We start from the raw sequence: 23,932 nt of genomic DNA, 5'->3' as shown, positions 1-23,932 counted from the left end.
ACAGAATAACACAACAGATATCGTATTTTGCGAAAAAATGTATAAATGTCTTTTCAATACCGACAAGATACAATAGAGTGTTTTCACGACGCGTCATCAATCCGGAAGTCGGCCATTCTGGCGGTACTGAACGTAAACAAAGCCACGGAACCGAACGGAGCACGTAAATTTAGCTGATTAATTCTGCTGAAATTGGTCGATTATTGTCGTGTTTTGGACTGTACTAATCGGTCGGACCGGGAAAAACATCTGGAGTAGCTATAGACTGCCAAAAGTTATAACAAATCGATGAGAAGAGTGCAAAAAAAAAACTGAGGAAAGAAGGCGACAAGTGATCATGTCAGCGAAAATGTCTGCTGTGTAGAAACTCAAACTGAAATGGCTGGTCATTTTATAAATTCTATGACCAGTTTACTTCAAAATCTGAAAACATTCAGTTGCGTTTGTGTTAAATTCTTCTAGGGTATTCACTGATGTTATTGATGTCATGTTTAAGATATTTTTTGTACAATAGACAAGTACAAACACAGTATACCACTGTCATTAGAACAACAAAAATGTATTAAAAGAGCAACAGAACAGTTGGGTATGCAACAACTTTTTACTTTATTGTATGATGTACAAAAAATTGAAAATGTACTCAATTCTGAAATAAAACTAACAAAAAAGTTATCTTTGTGAATTGCCCAAAACACACATTACATTTTAAAAAGGAAATAAAATATTACAATACAATTTTCAGCCTAATTTAAACCAAAAGTGCCCTAAGTGCATAAGAAAAAAATCTTTACTATGCTTAGCTAGGCCGCTACAAGAATCCTTCCAGACTTTTCTGCAATTAGCCAGTATTTCAGGTTTTTTTTTCTCGAATTCGCTGGGAAAGTACCTGCAAACCTTTGTAACATTTAAGGTCCTCAGCTGTGTATGGGCTTTTCGGAAGATGGACGTCAGAATTGTCGAATCGTACGGACCTTTACCACCCATTTACTTTAGTTTGTCAAAATATTGCGCCCTTTACTGCTTACCAAGTGCTTCTCTATATGATTTAGCAGCTTCCACGTGTTTTTTCCGTGGTTTACACATAATACATTAGTAGAACAACGTCTTATGTTGTACATTAACCGTGCAATCAGCGTGCAATCCATGCTGTTATTTACATCCGAGTATCTCCAATATGGCCGCGCATCCGGGTAACTGACCAAACCGTGACGTAGGTGCAAACGCTCTATACTGATTTTGGTGGAAACTCAATTTTTTTGAAAATGGCGTTTATCGCGTTTTGGAACCAAACTCTTCATATATACACATATATAAATTATTTAATATATATTATTTTATAATAATTTGTTTATTTTTAGCATTTTACTATAATTTTTTTTTAATAAAATTTAATTGTATACAAAATTTTATGTCTCAATAAGCAATAAGCTTATACCTACCATAGTAAAATCACTGTAATGTATGGCTTTAAATGGCTATATAATAAAGGAATATGTTAAAGGACAACAAATGTTCAACAAATAAAAATATTTATTAATTAATTATAAGAATCACAATAAACAATTCTGCCAGCAAGTAATATAGTTCATTAGCATAACTGTAGGTTGTTGCAATCGCCAAGAAACTTGGATTAATATAGAATTCATTAGATTCCAAACAAAGGTGTATCACTACTTTTTCAGTTCTGTTACCTTTTTTTCTTGACCAGACCTGACTTCCCATGAGCTTCCAGCTCCTCTTTCAACAGCTCACAGCATTATCTGACATTCTCCATCTGTAGCTATCGGCCAACCACAGCAATTTAATCTATAAAGCAGTGTGCCTCCTAAAACACAACCAGGGTGTTTGGGGTGGTCAGGCAGATAAGAGGTGGTTTCTGAACAAGGCCTGCACCATGAGCACTTAACCTTATCTGTACCTGAGCTCTGCGCGGTTTGGCGCTGATGCGCACGTGTGTAGCATCGTTATGAACCTAAAAGTTGGGCTGCATTGCATGATGCATGAAAAACTGCAATAAAAGATCTTTAAATGTTTCGATGCTGTACTAACATTTGTCTACTTACAGCATAACACAATTAACACAGAACACATCATGATAGCAGCCAGATGTTCACAATTGGGCCAATATGAAATGAGTGTCACAGAATGCACTTGGAATTTAATATAAAAACAGTTGCGGGGCTTTTAATAAACTTTTAGTTCATAGCATCCATAAGGTCACAAACTGGATTCAAAATTAATGTACCTTCTCAGGTCCTCTTCTAGGCTAAAGTTTAAATATAGGTGTGGAGGTGCAGTAGCACAGAGCTGGCTATTTTTAAATCTTCTATAGAGGAGGAGAAATCTGAAATAGCTCAGCTAAAGGTGACCCTACTGAGCAAAAACAAATATAGTTTAAGCGGTTCAGTGAGGAAATTGTAAGCTTTATGTCATCCTGTACCACACCACAACACAGTAGATGAAATATACGCCCATTGTTAAAAAACATTGTGTGCGTTCATTAAGCAAATGAACGCACACAATCCGCCAGATTCAAACCTCAAATTGACATTTTAACAGATGAGCCCAACCCTGCATTACTATTTCAAAAACGTCACTTTAGAACTAGCAGTGAAGGAACGTTGAGTTGCTTCATTGAAGCTTGTTGTATTATGTAGATTATGATGAGAGAGAGAGAGAGATCAACTAAACAAGTGCATTACCTTTGAAAGTGCAGTTTGAATGTCTGCTGAGAAAAGCAATATTGTCTTTGTCCTTTTAACATTCAAGGGGATTTCCCATGACAGTGCTAGTCAATGCATGTCAGTTGCTGAAAGTGTCAACAACAAATTTCCAAATGGGCGCTATGTTTATAAATCACATATTTGAGGTCTAAACAACTACATTCTCGCCTAAAAAACTCTTAAAACTACATTCGGTGAAACAATAATAGTACTATCAGTAAAAATATAGTGAGTTTGCTTGTCCTCCATGACACTCGCTGTGAGACTGCTGAAAGTGGAGTGATTCAAATCCCGTGGTGATACTAGTAGAATATCACATAGCTGGAAAGACCTCTCAGCCAATCAGATTCAAGAACCAGAACAAAGTGTTATATAAATACACACCTAAAAACATTTAACTGGCATTCCCACTAGATCAGTGGTCACCAACCTTTTTAAGCCAAAGATCCCTGACTTCGACCTTTATGAAAGACAAGATCTAGCCTACTTGATAGAAAAAGACAGCCCAGATTGTATTTAGTATTTTTTTCATGGCCAATTTAGATTCTGATTTATTTATTTATTTTTACAAGCAAATTGGCTAATTCTGATACTGGTTGCAGATATTTATTATTAATATTATTATAATAAACAAAAATATAGCCATTTCAAATTAGAGGTACACTGCTTTTTAATCACAATCCAAACAAAGATGCCACACACACGTTGCATGAGCAGTTGTTTTTCATTTGAATTAGATTCAATTTCAAGATTTAAAGCAAAAACTGAACGGTCTGACTTTTCATCTTTGAGAAATTATGCTACACACACACACACACACACACACACACACACACACACACACACACACACACACACACACACACACACACACACACAAAAAGCTCGAAACAAAAACAGCAGGCTGAATGAGACGCAGATTCACTGACACTCTGACAGCAGGTGGCGCTTATGGAACAGCAGTGATACAGCGTTTCCTTGGTTACCGCTGTAAACAAAGCTGAACTGCGCTACTTTATTCTGAGGTAAGAGGAAAAACAAAATGCCTTTGCCATCGAAATTCCTTTTAGAGATGAATTCATATAACCCCTCACCCCCAATTCAATATTTATATTTTCTTCCTATATTTCGAGCATCGTGAACAGTGAGCTGCTCTGCCTGCTACAGAATTTTCTCCTCTTCGCGTCCGTCTTCAGCGTCTCTGGCCTCTTGTTAACGGCCGTTTACAGACTCGGACATGAGGTGGGCTATTTACTTTATCACTGTCCCAGTAGCTCCCGAAAATAACAGAAAAATAAATACAAAAATACAGTACAAAGACTGGAAAAATTTATTTTTTTATCATCTTTATTTGAAATGAAGTCATTTTTTGAAAAATGGAGATCAGGGCATCGCTTTAAATTACGTTATTTCCATCTGGATATAATGTTTGTTTATTGGCTTCTGACCCTCTAATTTCTGCCAGCTTTTTACAACAATCTGATAAAGATGAATAACGATGAAGTAAACGGGAAGTGAGCATCTTCATATCTGGCAGTCTTAGAGGGCAATTTGCCCTTGGGCAAAGTCATGACGCTGTTCCTAACTTCAAGCAGGGACCGAGGGACTGTTAAAAGCATTGCTGCCACATTAGAGCACATTAATGTGTCACAAATGCGAGCTGTGATCTCCCAAAGCTGCCATCGTCTTGTGCTATTAAGTGAATTTATGTGAAAAATGCCACATATTTTAATTGTTTGTGCATACTTAATGGGTGACAGTAAACTGTAAATATGCAATTTTCCTCAGCATTAAGTTGACAGATATATATGGTCTTGTAACATGGGTCAAATCGCATTACTGTAAATCAATGTCGAGTTTACTCCATCTGTCATAAATATCCAGCTCATTGACTCAATCACAAATGACATTTGAAGTGAAACAAAAGGAAAGCTTTTGTACAGTTTGAGGTTACTCAATTTAGGTTGAGAGATAACATCAATTAGACAAACTGTTTTGATGTGACTTTCAAAATACATTACTCTCCATTTTCATTTGCTGAAAAATCAGTTTAAAGTTAAAATACAAATGTGCATTGAAATAAAAGACTTTAGATTTTAATGTGAAGCACTTATAGATAACGAAAGTGACCTTGTTGTCAGTTTTCATGAAGTTTGCTCAGAATAGAAGAACTGGCCTTGGAGACACAAGTAAGCATTATGAAATTCATTACATGTGTACTTCTTTGGTTTGAGAATGTCTTTCTGACACTGGTAATGGTTAATGAAACGCATCACAATCTTCAAGATCATGGGATTTATGCACTTATATGTCCTTATATGCACTTTTTGTCCTCTTGTGTCTATGGACATTATTCTGAAGATTTCTGCAGGATTTCGGTGGTCTTGAGCTGGGCAAGCTCTACATGTTCAAAACCAATTTCCTTCTGCGATCTTTCAAGACTTATTGAGGTCACTGTAATGTGACCTTCTGCTCTGACCTTTTTTTTATGGCCTATGTGGGAATCTGAAGTTATTTAAAGGAATAGTTCACCTAAGAATTAAAGTTTTACCCTTATTTACCCTCATGTCATTTCATGCGGTATGAGCTGCTTTCATTCTGTGTATTTGGTGTTTTTTTTTTCCATTGGGAGCTTGACAGCTGTGAACAGTATGAACTGTCATTATATGCCAAGAGCCATGTGCTTTTATGTACAGAAAAAATAACAGCTTATGGGTTTGGATTGACATGAGGGCAAGTAAATGGTATGCAGACATTAGTAAAAAGCAATATAGGCAGAAAATCCTGTTGAATATTTTTGAATCCATTTGTTGTTTTTTTTCCATTTATGATGTTGATGACGTTCCAGCAATTTCCAAGACCATAATGGTTATTGCTATGAAGCAGATTGTTTTCAAAAGCATCACTGTAGCTGTAATCATGCAAAATACATCCACCCAAACATCCATCTCACATTAGGTTAATCAAACAAATAAAACTATCCATATCTGTTTATGCATTTTATACTAATGCGTCCTGATCCCATAAGCATTTATCTTGTTTAAAATGGAAACCAACCTTACATGATACATTATTTATTATTATTCTCTTTGATTTATGCAATGCTGATGTTTGCAGGTTTCTTTTTGTCTTTAAACTATATGCACACACACACACACACACACACACACTGTGTATCAGTCAGTTGATTTCATTGTAATGAACATGGTCATTTTTACTGTACGTCATTGCAAAAGCATTAAAGAAACGGAAGGTGAAAGTCTACAGGATGATTCTATGAAAGGGGTGTCAAGGTAATCGAATGCTTTTCATTGTAATGAGAAACAACAAGGGAACTTGAGCAGGAAACACCACATTTTGAAGAAATGCTATTTTGAGCTTTTCAAGCCAAATGAACCACATAAAAATAGCCTTTTTCTATGAAACACAAAAACAACTAATTCTCTTGTAAGACGGATCAACTTTCTCCAAAACTCACATTGTTCTGGCTCAGATTGCATGTTATTTCAGAGCTTTAGAGTATATCCTGTAGATACAGATAGCTCATATGTCATGTTAACCTAAAGAAGGCTTTCAAACATTTCTGTAGAATTACAAAAACATGATGTAATGACACCTTGAGAGGATTAAAGTCATTGACATGGCCTTTCAACAAACTCAGTATCTTTGAAGTGACGTGATGTTATGTACAGCATGATTTGAATGAAGTATGGCAACTTTTAATATCGAACTTGTCCACGTAAACACACCACAAAAGAAAAGGATTTAGAAAAGAAAAACAATTTAATGCACATCTTGATCAGCACAGTACTATATGCCTTCAACATATGACTTTACTCTGTGTAGTTGATTTAATATAAATTTCTGTACAGTTCCTAGATTCTCTCAAACATGAAATCAGTCAAAAAACAAACAGAGGAACAAATGAGCAAAAGTCATAAATAGAATGTTCTTGAAGCACTGCAGGAAATGAGAGAAATGATGGCAAAGATTGTCTCACAGAATCACAAAAGCAAGACATACAAGATTACATTGTCTGCACACATTCTGGACATTAATGTTATGGATATATTGATATGAGTCACATGTGGGCTCGTGTTTTCTGACCTATTTAAATAGTGAGATAAATATATAGATATATATATATATATTTTTTTTTTTTTTCTGTGCCATACATGTATAAATAAATAAATTTTCTTTGTACACTTTCACATCAGCGACTAAACACAACAGAAATACCCGAAAAAAGGTCACATATTGACATCTTTGTCACAAATACAGCTACACAGCTTGTACTTGTTCGGACCTTCTGTACATTTCACAACTTTGGAAGAACTTCTTCACAACCTCTAAAAAAAAAAAAAAAAAAAGGGAAAATAAACTTTGCAAAACTATTTTCCTTAATCAGTATTTTTGTGTTGTTTTCCAGTGAAGAACTTAAACATCTTTAAAACAAGATACATTTACTTACCAAAAACTTTTTTTTGTTACATTTATGCTTAAAACAAACAAACAAAAGGTTAACATAACTTTCAAGTAAATTTATGCTTTAAATGTATTGACTCTTAACTGGAAAACAAGACAAAAATAGTGATAAATGTGAGTAAAACAAAACAAAAGAACAGTGTTTCTTCTCTCAGATATAGAAAATCAAGCTCACCAACACAAAAAAAAGACAACACTAATAGAAATGACTGAACTAATACTGAAAAAGTACAATTCCGGCTGGAGGATGGCGGCCAACAAATCTGATACAGACACTGACCTTACCAAAAATGTTGAGTCTAAACATTTTTATCTTTGAGCAGTAGAAGGTAATTGAGTTATGAAATGATAAAAAAGCAGAGACTGTGTTTTTAGGCCTTCTTTGAGGCACGTTGGAGGAGCACACTGTGTGTGCCTTACTTTGGATTATCACATATGTTCAAAGGTATGGAGAATGGTGGTTTGCTTTGGAATGGTGACTGTTGTCTGGTGGTCACATGACTTACAAACAAAAGCCAAAGGGAAAGAGAGATACAAACTAGTACTGAACAGGTGGTACTACTACACACAGGCCACAAAATCTCACAAATCACAATTGGTTTAAAGCTGAAGTGTGTCATTTATGTGTCTCTAGTGCTTACTAAGGTATTCAGAACGAGTTAAGCACTGGGTGGTTGCTTGGCCAAAGCCGAGAGAGATGTGGCTTGGGTGCCTCCTATAAAGGATTTATCACCTGCCGAGAGAAAATCAAGAATCTGATCATCACCTGAAATTCAATGGCTGAATCAAATGGGCTTAAGCAAACAGAACAAGTTCACAGCGCCAATTTTTCAAACTATGACTGGCTTACATATAGTTGTCTGCATAATGAAATGGCACACATTTACACACTTCACCTTTAAAGAAAAGATTGATGTTCTAAGAAAAGAGCATATTAGTGAAGCCATCAATTTGCGTCAAGAAGAATGGTGGCATTACGTCCAAAAGTCATTGATTAATGATTTGTAAACAATATACATGACAATGGATTATGTTTTATGAAGGGTATAGGTACTGTTAGACACTGCAGGTACTAATGGGCACAAGAATATGGCTCCAACTAACACCTATTTCACTAGACTTGTCACTAATTTAGCTCTTTAGGAGGATAAAATACTATTATGTTATGCTGTATAGATTGTATGTGTCTCTAAAGGGCCTTACAAGTAGCCCCTTAGGTTTGTATACTAAGTGAACATTTGAGCTGTTTACTGTCAAACTGCTATAAATAGTGAGGCAAAGGCTGACGGAGGGTGTCTGAGCAATGCTGTGATAGTCTTCATTCTTACGATGCTAAATCAGATCCCTCAGGTGACACGATTCCACATGCACCAGCAAACAGATCTGTTAGACATAAATAGCTTCTCTCATTTCTGTCCACATCGTATCCATCACTGTCTGTGGAATTTTGTTATTCAGCACCCAGCTATTCTTGGTTTCTTGCTTTCTCCGTTTTTTGTTACATGGTTTTCTGGAATATTTGATTCTGATTGGTCTGTTGCAGTCGGATATTTTTGACCACTTAATTGCACAATTGTCTGTCAAAACTCATTTATTATGCTGTGCTAGTTCAATAGCACTCCACAGACTCTTTCTCTTGACATAATCAAATAATTTTAACTGAAATCAATTATCCATTTATGTATTTAAATGAAAAGCAGACATCTAATAAGTGGGGTAATGTACAGTCATAATCTCAAAATAACCCTTAATGACTGGCTGACCGTATCTCCTGATATTTTTGTCCACCAGTAATATATTGTGCTGTGAGAGAGTCTTCTTTTGAAAATTTACTGGCATGCCAGCAAATCGATGGGATGATTCATTTAGATTTTGATTAATTTGATCTTCCTTTGTTTTTGCAATTTGAAATAAACTAAGGCCATTTTACACCAGACTTTAAAAAAATAAGTAACCACAGACAGAAAGATATCCATATGTGGTGTCATTTTAAATCTGTATTTCAGTCTAAATGGTCAAATCAGAAAAAAAAGGAAAAAAAAAATCTTTCAGGGTGCTACATCACACACACAACCGATCAAAAGTTTGGCATCTGCAAGATGTTTTTGAAAGAAGCCTCTTATGCTCACCAAGGCTAAATTAATTTGATCTAACATACAGTAAAAACAGTAATATTGTGAAATATTATCACAATTTCAATAATATATTTTAATAAAAATGTAATATATTCCTGTGATGGCAAAGCAGAATTCTCTTGTCATTTTAATGTTAAAAACATTGCTTAATATTTTTGTGGAAACCATGATACATTTTTTTGCTATATTTTTCCATGAATAAAAAGTTTAAAAGAACAGAATTAATTTTTTTTTATAATAATGTAAAAGCCTTTATTGCAATTTATATCAATTTAATGCATGCTTGCCGAATAAAAGTATAATTTTTTTCAGTTACACTTTACAATAAGGTACATTAGTTAAACATTAGTTAATGTATTAACTAACATGAACATACCATGAGCAATACATTTGTTAATGTATTTACTAATCTTCGTTAACGTTAGTTAATGACAATACAGTTGTTCTTTGTTTGTTCATGTTATTTCACGGTTCATTAATTAATGTTAACAAGATTTTAATAATGTATTAGCAAATGTTAAAATTAACAGTAACATAGATTAATAAATGCTGTATAAGTGCAGTTCATTATTAGTTCATGTTAACTAATGTAGTTAACTAATGTTAACTAATGAACCTTATTGTAAAATGTTACCATTTAAAAAATCTTGCTGACCCAAAACTTTTGTATAATATCATCCAAAATTCTCAATATTGTCTCAGGTGTGTCAGAATACACTTATTTTCTTCATATAGCAAACTATGAAAGCCTGTACTATGTGATGAATAGTGAACAAATAAATGGTTTTGGACACAGTATATGAATGAATGGGTAAAATACCCATCACTAATGTTCTCTAATGCACCTTGTGACTTCAGAACAGTGGCAAGATGTCATGATAGACATAAACAGATGCAAAATTTCCAGCTTTCCATCCTCTCTTTCTGCCAACAATTGCATTAAAAGATTCTCTTGGCACCCAAATATTTACTGCATTGTCAGAACAAACGTATCAGATTTCACTGCAAAATGACAGTGTGCACCATCTAAAAACAGATTTCACAACCAAACAAGCCTTAGTCCTAGAAGCCTTAGAAGCAACACTAAAACAAACCTTGTGTTTTTGTTTACTAGTCAAGCAGTGACATGAGATTGGTCCTCGGTTTGTCAGGTATACACACTGCTATGTGGTAATAAGCAAACTCCACAATGCTAGTCATCCTATATATATATATATATATATACACAACTAGATGTCTAATGGACATGTACACAACAAGCATGGCTCAATGTGGAATCTGCTGAAGCCTTTACAAACGATTCTTGCACAAGAACTTCAGGAAGGTCAGAATAGCACAGAGGCATAGATGGAGGTCCTGAGTCAGTTTTTTAACAACCTTGCTCTCCCTATCAGATGTGATTGATTGGATGTATAGCACAAAAGCTAAATCTGCTTTACTGTGCTGAGTCAGCAGTGAGCGGTCACAGGACTCGGTCATTGGCGGCTCAGCTTAGCGAGGGTTTTAACACATGGATGGACGTTAAATGACCCTATGAGAGGCATGCAGATCTCTCTTGACTCTCTAATGATGAAGATTTTGCTGAGGTGATTCTTTTACCTGATTCTGTTGGGATTTGAATTGGAGAAGCTGGTCCTAGATCAACACAAAAGCACACTACTCATCTATATTTCAAATGTAGAGATTTCCTTGCACACAAAACAGCTGAAAAAATATGGTCCACCAATAGCAACGTAATTGTTGAAATACACTTTGTTTCATATAAACCACTAACATTTTTAAAGGAAAAGTTTACCCAAAAATGAAAGCTGTCATCATTTAGTCACACTCATGTTGTTCTGAACCCATTTGACTTTCCATCTTGAAGCACAAATCCCTTGTGAAAAGATCATTTTTGAGTCAAATCTTTTTGAATCATGAAATGTAATTATTCCAGGTTCGCAAAACCAGTCTGAAAGATTCATTCACAAATCCAACTGATCTAGTTTAATTCACTAGCCGCATTTCCATTACCCTTTAAACTGCGCAAATTGAAATTACGCCCAATGGAAACGCATCAATTTCGCAAAAACTCCCATAGGTGGTTTTTCAGGCAATTCGAAAAAAGGTATATTTCGCAAAAACGGCAATGGATTTACAGATCACCTGCCGTATGTAAAAGTTGATCATTCTTTAAAGAGGACAGAAGACGAGAGTTCTTCATTAAACACACAAAAGACAAAAGTATTACGGTAATACTGGATTCTAAACAACAAAGAAATGCCACAATTTGAATTTATCAAGACCTTGAAGCAGATAGGAGGGAGAAACACCCAGAAACACCTCATACGTGGCCAATCCCAAGTATAAGGGGCTTTCCTTGCCATAAATGCTTGGATAACCAATGCTTGGATGCCTATGTCTCCTTTGATTAAAAATAACCTAGTGCAGTGGCTGGGATATACGTAAACCTACCAACATCCGTTGCCATGATTTTTGGAATGACTAATCAAATAACATCGGTTAATGGAAATGTCGTCATTTCGCAATAGTTTTTTATCGATATTTAGAACATATCGCAAAAGTTTTGTGCAAATCTGTAATGGAAACGCGGCTACTGACATTGATTTGTTGAAGTGAATAACATATTGGAGTGGACGATTTTTAAATTAAAATCTTATTGACCCCAAACGTTTGAATGGTAATGTACATTCTTCAAAATTTCTCATTTTGTGTTTGTTGGAAGAAAGTCATACAGTTTTGGAACAACATGAGGGTGAGTAAAATGTTAATTTATCCCCATAAGGCTCTTGTGCAATAACAATAACAACCTTCAGTCATGTGTGATTAGAATTAGTCTTTTTTGAAAGAGTCAACTTCCCACGTGTTTAGTACTATGATCTATGAACCTGCTTGATAACTGGGAATTTATAAGAAACTGTGCATGGAAAGGAGAGCTGGAGTGATTAATTGAAATACATTCAATCGCCTGCTTGGCTGAGGCAAATGCAGGATAAAATCAAAATCCTTTCTTTGTTTGAGATAAACCCCTTATTTAAAAGATTGTGTTAAGTGTTTAGCATTGGAGCGTGCAGTCTTCTACTTTAGCTGGCGTCAGAGTCTTTCACGATGTTGTTCCCTTTCCTGTGAGCTTCCTTCCTCTTTCTCCCCGGGGTTTAGATATATCCTTGAGTCCCAGGATGCAAACTGGCTTAGAGAGCATTAACACGTACCTTTCGTCTTTGTAAGAACTGTTTACAGTTTTTGCACTTGCACTGCACGATATACGCAGCAATAGATGTACTCAAATCAAAAAGCGTCCAGTTTGAATGAGATATCTCACAGAAATTTATGAGAATCAGAGGAAACTATTACTAGCTGCAGTAACGTGAAGAGCAGCGCGTGAAGAGTAAGAAAAAGCATAGGGGTCACAATCTCAACAACTTGGAGAAAACACCATACATTTATCCCCAAAGTAAAAGATTAAATAACGATGATGAAAGTTCACACTGAGATCTGTCAAAGATATTCAGTTTCTTTTCCAATTGGAAAACTGCTGATTTTTATCCTCTGATTACATAATTTTCTTTTAAAACTCCTAAAACCTAAAACTAATACACTTTATGGCCAAAAGTTTGTGGACACCTGAACATTGAACTCAAACTCTTAGAAGAAAAGGTTCTATAGAACCTAAAGGGTTCTGTCAGGTGCTTCATATATAGAACCTAGGGGTTCCCATTATGGGATCATTTTACGGATTTAGATTTAATTAGTTTTGTTTTAATCTTAATAAAACTATGAATTAAGCAGCTTGTAAACATACTTTATCACTAGCCAAAAAAAAAAAAATGAAATAACCCATCAAACATGAAAGCATTATGGAATCGTTTAAGACATTCTGGCATAAAGGGTTCTTTAAATTTGAGTCAAGAACCCTAGGGTTCTATATAGAACCCCATTTAACCTTTTTTAATAAGAGTGCATATGTGCTTGCTTGCTGTAAAGGTGCAGTAAACGATTTCTGAGAAACGCTGTTTATATTTGAAATCAAACCAAAACAAACACGCCCGTGCCTTGATCACAAGATAGGGATCACACCCCTATATTGATAGATCTACCCCCAAATTCATGAACATGCTATGCGACACAGGCACCTCATGAGGCACCTCACCCCCCTCATGAGTGTATATGCCCCTTACTGCTGATTGGCTACAAGTGTGTCATGGCGCTCGGTCCGATCCACTTTCAACAGTGTTTCTCAGAAATCGCTTACTGCACCTTTAATTCCAAAACTATTGGCATTAATAAGTTTATCCTCCCTAACAGTTTATCCTCCCTTCTGGAAGGTTTTCCAATAGATGTTGGACTATGGATGGAGGGATTTACTCCCATTCAAACACATGTCTGGCTCACAATCACACTACTTTTGGCCATGCAGAGTACATTCAAGATTATCCTACTCTGACAGTTCTGGAAACAAGTTAGGAATAAACTAAGGTCTCCAACCAGAGAAGACTCAAGATAGGAAACAGATCAGGAGGAGATAATGCGACATATAACTTTATCTATTGAATAAATACACTCTGTCTGTATTTATTGACCTTTTTTTGTGTGTGTCAGATTCCTCCCACAGTCTCCCATCATTGTCTGAGACCACCGATGCTCTAATCTGTTTCTGATTCTTCTTCACGGTGTTCGGCAGGTGGACCTTTTTGTTTGTGTATTTTCCACCCTTCATCTATGTTTCAGCTGAGGATCATACCCTGTTTGGCCCATAGCTGTTATCCCTGGGTTTTGCAGAGGACATTGATGATTAGCTGAGGACAGAAAGAGCAGAAGCAGAAGAAACGGGGACGGGCGCTTCGCTTCTGTTAAGGTCAGACGGCCGACGACTGCTTGATGCTGTGGAAACTGACCCTCGTTGGAGAGGTGGGAATAGACATGGCCCGCGCCACCCGTGCCCGAATGGAGTGCTTATCCTGCCAGCGATGCCATCGTTTACGAACGGCTGAGCGAACCTGTGGACAAAAAAAGGCACTTTACTAATAATATTAATAATTGAATGTAGCTCAAGTACAGATAAAAAAAAAAGGTTTCGCTGCAAGTTAGTTCCAAAATGTAGCTAACGCCATATGAGGGAAATAACTTTTAATTAAATTAAATTAATAACACACATACACACAAAAATAGGGCAAGTGTTGCTGTTTTTTTTTTTAAGAAAGCTCTGAATACAAAGTCAAATTAAATGACAAATGACATAAAAATTTACAGACAACTTATAAATATGTGATGTAACAAAACAATGAAGTAACTTTAAAGTCATTTGACCACATTAATTTATTACACTTATATATAGTTTTGTCATTCATTTGTCAAACATGGCAACAAAAAGCAGCATGTATTTTCTGTCAAACCTGTCACTTGTCATGCTACTGCTTCTCATAACAGAGCTAGAGTTTTCATTACATTAACCTTGTCAGACATCCTACTATGCTGTAAAATAACAGGAGAGAGAAGTGACAATTGTTGTTTTTTTGTACATAGACAGATCAGTGTTCTTATATAATCATATTTAAATATAATAAATACACCCAAATCTCTGTCCCACTTTATATTAAGTGGCCTTAACTACTATGTACTTACATCAAAAAATAAGTACAATGTACTTATTGGGTTCATATTGAATTGCAAAACAAATTTGCAGCTATTGAGGTGGAGTATGGTTAAGGTTAGGGAAAGCTTTGGTGGTATGGGTAGGTTTAAGGGTAGGGGTAAGGTGTAAGGGATGGGTCAACAGTGTAATTATAAATGTAAATACAGAAATTAATTACAGATGTAATTACATGCAGGTGTTTTTAAAATATAAGTACAATGTAAAAACATGTATGTACACAATAAGTGCATTGTATCAAATGAGTAATTTAAATGTAAGTACATAGTAGTTAAGGCCACTTAATATAAAGTGGGTCCCAAATCTCTAATAAAAATGTAAAATGTTGTAACTTGTTTATCTTTGTTCAAAAAGATTTATTGAAAAAAAATGTGGGAAGTAAAAAAAAAAAAAAATCTTCATTCCGAAGAGTAATATTAACAAGACTAATAATTACTTATATTCTGCCTTTTCCACGTTTGAGTGAGAAAGAGCGAGAACAGGTGTGTGTGTGCTTACGTGGGCGGGTGGATGTGTGTGAAAGGGAAATAAATGTGTGAACCTGCGTATCTGTGTGGGCACATGTGTGAGCGACTGTGCGTGTGTGTGTGTGTGTGTGTGTGTGTGTGTGAGAAGCTTATACGTCAGAGAAAAGAGGTTTCATTTACAGTGGATAGAGAGAAAAATATGGAGTGGGTGAGTGAGAAAAATAATTAATAATTGTCATTCTTGTACACTGTTTACGCTAGGCGCTTCAAGGTTCTACGTCAGAAGGCTGACTCATTATTGGTCGGCTCCTGCGTTGTGCTGCTCACGTGAACAGTGTCGGCCAATTCTGAGCCGCCGTTCTGACGCAGAACCTGGAAGCGCTGTATCTAATTTATATCCTAATTTATGCTCTGAAGATGAACAAAGGTCTTATGGGTGTGGAACGATATGAGGGTGAGAAATTAATGACAGAATTGTCATTTTTTGGGTGAACTAACCCTTTAAGTAAGGAAACACATGGGGTTGTGAACCAAGTAATGAGAATCTGGACTGACTCCAGTTTTTGTTGCTCTGTTACTATCTCTAGTATGTGGTTCTCAATATTTCCAGGCTGTGACCACAAGGGTGGTAGTCTTAAGCCCTAATGAGGCAGGCATTCTCTCAGCATGGCTGAGTGGGTATTTGCTCACCATAGCTTCAATCCAAAACTTAGAAAAGGTGCGTTTCAGGTTATGGTTGTAACCATGGTTCCCTAAGAAGAGGAACGAGACACTGTGTTGCATTGCCATGCTTCGGGCGTGCCTGCACGTCTCCTTAAGACAAAAAAGTTGATGACATACATTGCAGGTGCCCTCTCTTACACTCACCGGTGCTTCAGTCATGAATTCATGGACTGTCGTCGGCCAACAAAATGATTGTGTTTAGAAACATGCTTCAGACACCGGTCACACTGATGATGTTCCCTGAAGCGTCAATCCAAGATGCAGTGTCTCATTCCCCTTCTCAGGGAACTATGATTATAGTCATAACCTTAGACGATTTTCAGTTTGGCCTATGCTGCATATACTATGTGAAGAGAGTGGGTTTATATTCTATATATATAGAGGAAACAGATTTCATGGAGCTCATATATATTTTACACTGATCTTAGAGTAGTTTAGCTGTTCTGTAGTGGACTGGTAAAAAGGTTAGCAGTAAAGCTTTGGTTCCAGCCAAAAAAAAAAACCCCTGAACTTCAAATAATTAACATTTAAATCAGACCAGTGTGATATATGCCACCAATGAAACCCTGCATCGTTTTCATACTCAGCGTTGTATCATAGCAACCAGGAGCCCTCTCCCTAGCAACCAAACCTATGACATTTCCTTCAGCTGTGCTGTCAGAAAAGGTTGAAATTGTTACAATCCTTTGACAACTAAAATGTCAAATACAGTTTCAATACAGGGGAAGTAACCAGAAGCAGGGGGTCGAAAAATCAGAACAGTTTGGTAATTTGGAGGGGGGCATTTTACTGAATCAATATGTTGGCTTTCAGAAAGACAAGTCTGAGCACTGTAAAAGGCCTCACTTTTCACAAATCAATGAGGTGGATGTCAGAGTAAACATTTAAACCTCCTCTCTGTCTCCATCTCATTCAATACACTTTGTAGGGGGCCTATCTTCAAAACGGTCGATGGTCAAATATCTGTTGGTGCTCCAATGCACTAAGGACAGTGTACAGCTACAATGCCTGTTGCTCTCTCACCAGATTGAGTTTTTGATTCGTAGTCACAAAAGCCTGTGTCAACAATGCTGCCTGCACTGGAATTTAGACCAGTAAACACTCCACAAGCCGCTGAGGTAGAAAAACATGTAAAACGTCCAAGCATGTTTATAATTCAAGTCACTGTGATTCATGCTCAGGAGCTGAAAGATGTAGACTTGTGTACACATTTTTACTCATTTAGAATTCTTAATTCATAATATGAATAATATTATTCATTTAAATCAATTTTATTATACAATTGAAATTCATAAACCAAAAAAAAAAAAAAAAAATATATATATATATATATATATATATATATATATATATATATATATATATATATATATATATATGCTTAAGGCTTTAAAGGCTTTTTTTGAGTGTACCTACAATAATTATGCAACTTAATTATCAAAGATAAAAAGATTTATTCTTCATTCAAGTTGCATTTAAAATATATTTGGCTAAAAAAATTTGAGGGCATTTTAAATGGGCATGAAATAGTTGTAGGCAGTCCATGGCACAGCATGAACAGTTGCCCATGCCCGTGAGGGTTAAAGGTCAGTCTCCACAGTAGATCAGAAGTGAACAGTAAAGCTCTGGTGCTGTATGTAATTAACCTCTGTGGTGGGTGTCAAGTGGGGGGTTCACAGATGATCAAGGAGGTCAAACTCATGCCAAGCGATCAAAGATCCTTGTAGAGAAGAAACTTCTTACTTTGCTCTAAGAGCTTGACTCTCTCTTTCTCAGTATTTCTGTAAAAGCGTAAACCCCTTGGGTCAGTGACTGCTGACACTTAAAGCAAGGTCTGAAGTACAGCTTTTAAAGCGTTTGCTGAAAATAATCCCTGACATATTTTTTTTTCTTTCAGCTCACACAAGCACTAGGCTAACTTTGCTTTCCCAAGTACATAATTCTATCTGAGGTAGTATATATTGATTATTTTATAGCTGTTTACCTATACATTAAATCATAAACAATTTTCATATTTAACATCATAGTATTATGGTCTAAACCTGCTCCTGGAGGGATACTGTCCTGCAGAGTTTAGTTCAAACCGAGTTTAGTTCAAACCTCAATACACCGGTCTGAAAATTTCTAATATGACTGGTAAGATATTGATTAGCTGGTTCAGGTGTGTTTAATTTTGGTTGGAGCTGAACTCTGCAGGACAGTGGCCCTCCAGGAGCAGGATTGGACACCCCTGATCTATACTCTTTTCAACCGTTCCTTCTAAATTAGCATTAGCTGTAGAACCGGTCAAAGCCAAGCTCAGTTAACTCAAACTTCACTGATTCTCATGTGTATACTTTATGTTCTTATTGCATCGATAAGAACGACAATACATTTTTTGATTAAACATTTTTGGTTAAACTATCATTTTAAATAGTTTCAACCTTAATAAACTGTGATGCATCACAATGAGAGAAAGTGAACAAATTATCATGTGACTGAAAGAAAGTGCTTTGTTGCACTTCCAAGCCAGATCATTTCTCTGTTGTCTTTTGACTTTCAGAAACTTATGGCAAGTGTTTGTTATTGTTGCTGTAATTTAGCACCACAGGCCTTTTAGTTCTGAACATGTTTGCATAGCCACACTGGAGCCAAATGCACCTTCTGAAGGTCCATAACTCCAATGAAGGTATTTTTTTTGGAGGTCTTGCATCTGACATTGCGGTGTCACTTTCATATGTACCGGGAACAGATCAATGTTATCGCTTTGACTTTAAGCAACACTGTACGCTCTGCTTTGCTCGTGTATTCTGATATCTATCTGTGATTCAGGGTGACCTCAGATCGAGCTCCACACTTTTCTGCTTCCTCTGAACTTGTTCACTGTCTAAAATGACAAACAAAACAGCCCAGACGGATCCGATCCTGGATCCCTTTACACCACCTGTAAGCGTGTTCACTTAGGAGGACAACATGATGCGTAAGATGTGCTTACATTTGCGATCTGGGCACAACGCAAAAGAGGAACATTCTGGCTGGAAATTCCCAAAGGTTTACTGTCCTTTTCAAAGGGCATGTAATACAAGCCAGATTTAGACCTCGCAGGAATGAATATTTTATGAGCAGAGTCGGTTTTTATAGTTATTGAATGCCAAAAGGGTGGTTTTGGGTTAATGGAGAGGGTCTCGATTTGATTCTTTTTTGGCCAGGTATCCTTGGGCAGCCATGGCTGAGGAAATCTGAATTACCCAAATTACTCAGACTGTTTGCACTGCACTTCAAAGAGACCCATCGCTGTTGTAGAACTTCGAGTCAAAAGCAGAGGGCATATTTGTGCAAAAAAGGGTGGAAACAGAAGACCAGGAAAAGAGCTTTCTTACCTCACTGTTCAAAAAGCAGTAGAACACTGACACAAAGAATCCCTGTAAAGAGAACAAGAGACATTTACAATTTATAAGAAAAAAATAAGAAATATAAACCTTTATACACTCAAATTTCACTTAAAACTACTTTAAAGTCACCATTTACAACCCATTTTATCTCATACGTTATCTCAAATGAAATAGGATATTTAATGTGAAAAACGGAACAAATAAGAATGATTCCAACCTTGCCTAAATTATTAGCTGTCAATCCTAAATCAATCAATTCAATTCTAAATCAATTCTAAAATCATTTTAATGCTGCTGGTGTCTGGGTTACATTAACAAAACATGAGTTTGTAAAATTGCTAATGTTGAAAAAAAAAAAAAACATCAATATCATTTCAACGCAAATGTCAAGATGGAAATTGAAAATCGCTGTCAAATACATCAATGCAGAAAATGTCCCACAAACCCCCACCCCCATAGTCACATTTTAAACATTTCTGGCATGGTACATTTTGTGGAGGACACGGGGAAATGCTATAATAATGCCCCCAGTAAGCATTTTTTTCACCCATAGAAAAATATATAATTAAAAAATTAATATAAATTGTAAATTAGTAAAAAAAAAAAAAAAAAAAAAAAAATATATATATATATATATATATATATATATATATATATATATATATATATGTTAATTAGTTTCCTTTATTCCAAAAACATTTAACAAGCTTATTTAATTATTTGAATGTTATGAGGAACTGTTAAATTTGTTTGTTGCCTAAGATTGTGCAACAGTGGAATGGATATGGATAGAGACAGTACAATACTGTCATTTTTTTTATTTAGATTTATTTGTATTGTCCATTATTAAATTATTTGCCTCTTTAGTATTTTATCAACATTTGCTGTTTTAAACATTTAGGCATGTATGCTTTGAGTCACTTTTAGACGTGTAATAATATAAAAATCTGTTTTTGATTAATTTCTTTCTATTGTTAAAGTGTTGGCAAATACCTAAAAATGACCTCCTCAAATCATATTTTTCTAAATATTTTTAATTTTTTTAATAAGATAAGATAAGATTTTCATGATTCTGCCTTTAAAATGTTCAGCATGTTTGTCTAACGTGAATACCCTAAGATTCAATTTTCCCCACAGATGAATTGTCATTCCCATGAGGAGTTGGACAGATGTGGGGCCAGATGAATCTGTGGAAAACATGGCTTCAACATTCACGAGAGACCCCCGGGTCACACCAGGAAGCAAATGGTGCAAAACAGGGGATAGAGTTGACCTTGTGTGCTTCGGATGACATGGTCAACTCTGGGTTGATGTGAGAAACGCACCACGAGGAAATGGAATGAGGATTTCCGAACATGTGGGTGAGACTTCATAGAAAACGAAACATTAAAAAAACATATTGTGCAACTGGTTTAAACTGATGCGTTTAGTGATTAGAAGCAACTATACCCTAAAGAGCTGCACTACTTTAGCATGTGATGTTTCAACACAAAATCAGCATTTTATACATTAAGCACCTGCAATCCAGTTTAACCAAGAGCTAAATGCACTTGAATAGCACTGAGCCATATTCAGATTCAGTCATTGGCATTATGTTCAATGCAAATTAGGCTTAGCGTGACTTATTCACAAAACTCAGCACTTTTTTTGTAAAAGACAGCATGTGCAAATAAACAGCTCTATTAGCAGGTGCAATTAATTCTTAGAGAATTTCCACCTCTGAGTTGTAAATATCAGATTCAGATCTGTTTTATCGCAATTAATAAGGGTCAAAACTGTGCTCGTTTACCTGAAAGGACTCTAGGAAAGAGTTGAAGTATATGAAGACAATCTGTGAGATCTCATCCTCGCCAGGGTTGACGAAGAACAGCATGTATGTGATGCCTAGCAGGGGCAGAAGAACCAGTGTGGCCTTCACCGCTTTCCTGTGAGATTCAGAGAAGTAGAGATGATAATACAGAAACCAGACTCATAAATAAAAAAAGTCATGTCCTCAGATATTGCAGTATTAAAGGTCCTGTTTTTCGTGTTTTTTTGAAGCTTTGATTGTGTTTATAGTGTGCAATATAACATGTGTTCATGTTTCGCGTGTAAAAAAGCACAGTATTTTTCACATAATTATACTCTGTATACCGCTGTTTCCACTGTCATAAAAACGGGCTGATGACTTCCTTGTTCTATGAAGTCCCTCCTTCAGAAATACGTAACGAGTTCTGATTGTGCCAGCGGTTCCTGTGTTGTGATTCGACAGCAGCTTAGCGAACCTTGCCCGGAAAGGTCACGCCTCTTACCATAACGTGGAGATGCACGGGCTCAGTGTTATTGTAAACATGTCTTTAATTTTACCCTATCAATTTGAGCCGGAATCAGACCCGGTGATTGGACTGCGGGATGAAAATAACAGCGTTTCGACGACATGGCGACAAACACACTCTACAAACGCAACTCTTGTGTATTCCTGTGGGCGGAGGTTAGTCAAAAAACTGTTTTAGTGACGTCATTAAAGAAGGAAGTAGAGGGATGTAGTCCAAACTGGCCGTTCGATGTAGGCGACTTCTGTTAAATAAAATATCTCGCTTGGCATTGAACTTTGAGCTTTAAAATTTTACAGATTTTATTTATACTCTAACAACAACATTACACACTAACTAAAGTTTGAAACATGGAATCACGAAGAACGGGACCTTTAAAAAGTGCAGTATTTTTTCATAGCGACTCTTTTTTTATAATCTATATAATGCCAAAAGTTTGAAGACTGAAGCCAGTGTCATCTTGACCTGACTGAGTTGTGAATTTTTTCAAAGGAAAGCACTTGTCTATAAACCCCTTAATAAGTCTGCTAGTCAGGAATGTGAAAAATAAGCGTTCCTCATGTTTAACGCCCATTTCCAAAAAAACATGATGTTAATACAAAATCATTTGTTTTATGAAAACTTTCACAATCGCATTTCAGTGTTTCTCACTGCTCAGTCCTCTTTTTTTTTTTTTGTGTAATAATGACAAACAGTAACTTGACTATTATGATTTGTGAACACTTTCACTGTACAGTTTTAGCCAGTTAACCCTTCCCAGAGTGCTTAACTTCACTTTTCTGATTTGTGAAACCTTGCACAGGACAATTTTGGTCAGTTAATCTTTCCTTGAGTCCTAAACTTCACTATTCTGATTTGTGAAAGGTTTCACAGTGTAGTTTTTGTCATTTAACCCTTTCCTGACCCCTTAATTATTCAGGGGTGAGTTTCCCATACAACAACGTAACTCACTGCTAAACTACCATAGTATAATGCATCGCTGAAGAAGTCATGACTGTTTTCCGAAATCGTATTGTTGCAAATTTGTAGTTGTTAATGTCATGCAGGTGGTGGAGTAATAACTTCTCTTAATAAATCCGTTTGAGATCTAATTAATGCTAGATTTTTTTTGCTATAAATATCAGACATGGCATCTGAGGAGTAATTCTCGTTTTCTCAGTTATTTTGCTTTATTTCCAGATTCAATCATAGGCTCATTCCTATGTAGTAGACTACTAGAGCACGTACACTCAAGTGCACTGTTCAAAAACTAAGATGTAAATGATATTTGTTTATAACTTATTCGAAATAAAACATTTAGGGCCCTATAATACACCCGGCGCAATGCGACGCAAGGCGCAGCGCAAGTGTGTTTGCTAGTTTGCATCCAGCGCCGTTCGCGTTTTCCTGTTCAGCGCCACGTCTTTAAATTAGTAAATGCATTTGCGCCAGTTAGTGCACCCATGTGCGTGCTGGTCTAAAAAAGAGGTGTGTTCAGGCGCATTGCCGGCGCATTGCTATTTTAAGGAGCTGAAAATAGACTGCGCCATAGACCAACTCAAACCTGGTCTAGAGTCTAAAGTCAATGGCGCAATATTTTTTTGTTAGAGCGCATTGGTAGAAACTGCGCCTCTGGGCACGTTCCACAGTGCGCGTTGACTTTGCTTATTACACACAGGGATGCGCATCACACAAACATGCCAAATATTAAAAACAAAAGGATTACAGTGTAAAAGAATATTATTGTGTAGGCTACATAAATATAAAAATGTAATGATGAATAGTCATTGCGTGTATTAGAATTAGGCTACCTATTTTCAATTCAGCCTATTACTACTTATAATGATGAACGAAATTGGCTAATTAATTGAACAATCGTGCCAATACACACACGTAAATTTACGCCATGTAAATAGTAACCCGCCATGGCGCGAGCGCTTCTCGCTCTTAAAGGGAATGGGAGATGACACTCTGATTGGTTTATTGAATTCTCATTAAGAGAATAGGGACAACCCATTTCAAAAATGCGCCCTGGCGCACGGACCGTTTTTCCGTTGTTAAAATAGCAAAAGTGGATTTGGACACGC

General features: G+C 36.2%; 1 protein-coding gene and 1 long non-coding RNA gene across 3 annotated transcripts in view; one reads left to right on the top strand and one right to left on the bottom strand.

Annotated features, from left to right (window-relative positions):
- Nucleotides 1-3,370: 3,370 nt before the first annotated feature.
- Nucleotides 3,371-21,486, top strand: LOC125272498. 2 transcript variants are annotated; one of them, XR_007185857.1, is made up of 3 exons: nucleotides 3,371-3,965; nucleotides 20,692-20,911; nucleotides 21,351-21,486. It is a non-coding gene; the product is annotated as an uncharacterized LOC125272498 (long non-coding RNA). The 2 variants fall into 2 exon arrangements; XR_007185858.1 differs by having other exon boundaries at nucleotides 20,692-20,915; nucleotides 21,351-21,482.
- Nucleotides 13,867-23,932, bottom strand: part of crhr1 (corticotropin releasing hormone receptor 1) — a 96,253-nt gene continuing 86,187 nt past the window's right edge. The window contains exons 10-12 of the mRNA XM_048197343.1: nucleotides 21,344-21,479; nucleotides 19,543-19,584; nucleotides 13,867-14,340 (exon numbers count right to left, since the gene is read on the bottom strand). Of these exons, the coding sequence (XP_048053300.1) occupies nucleotides 14,200-14,340; nucleotides 19,543-19,584; nucleotides 21,344-21,479 (319 nt within the window). The 3' untranslated portion in view covers nucleotides 13,867-14,199. The remainder of the gene's footprint in view (nucleotides 14,341-19,542; nucleotides 19,585-21,343; nucleotides 21,480-23,932) is intronic.

Source organism: Megalobrama amblycephala, linkage group LG1, assembly GCF_018812025.1.
Source record: "Megalobrama amblycephala isolate DHTTF-2021 linkage group LG1, ASM1881202v1, whole genome shotgun sequence".
Classification (NCBI taxonomy): Eukaryota; Metazoa; Chordata; class Actinopteri; order Cypriniformes; family Xenocyprididae; genus Megalobrama; species Megalobrama amblycephala.
The sequence above is the reverse complement of the archived record's forward strand: the minus strand, read 5'-3'. Positions and strand labels throughout refer to the sequence as shown.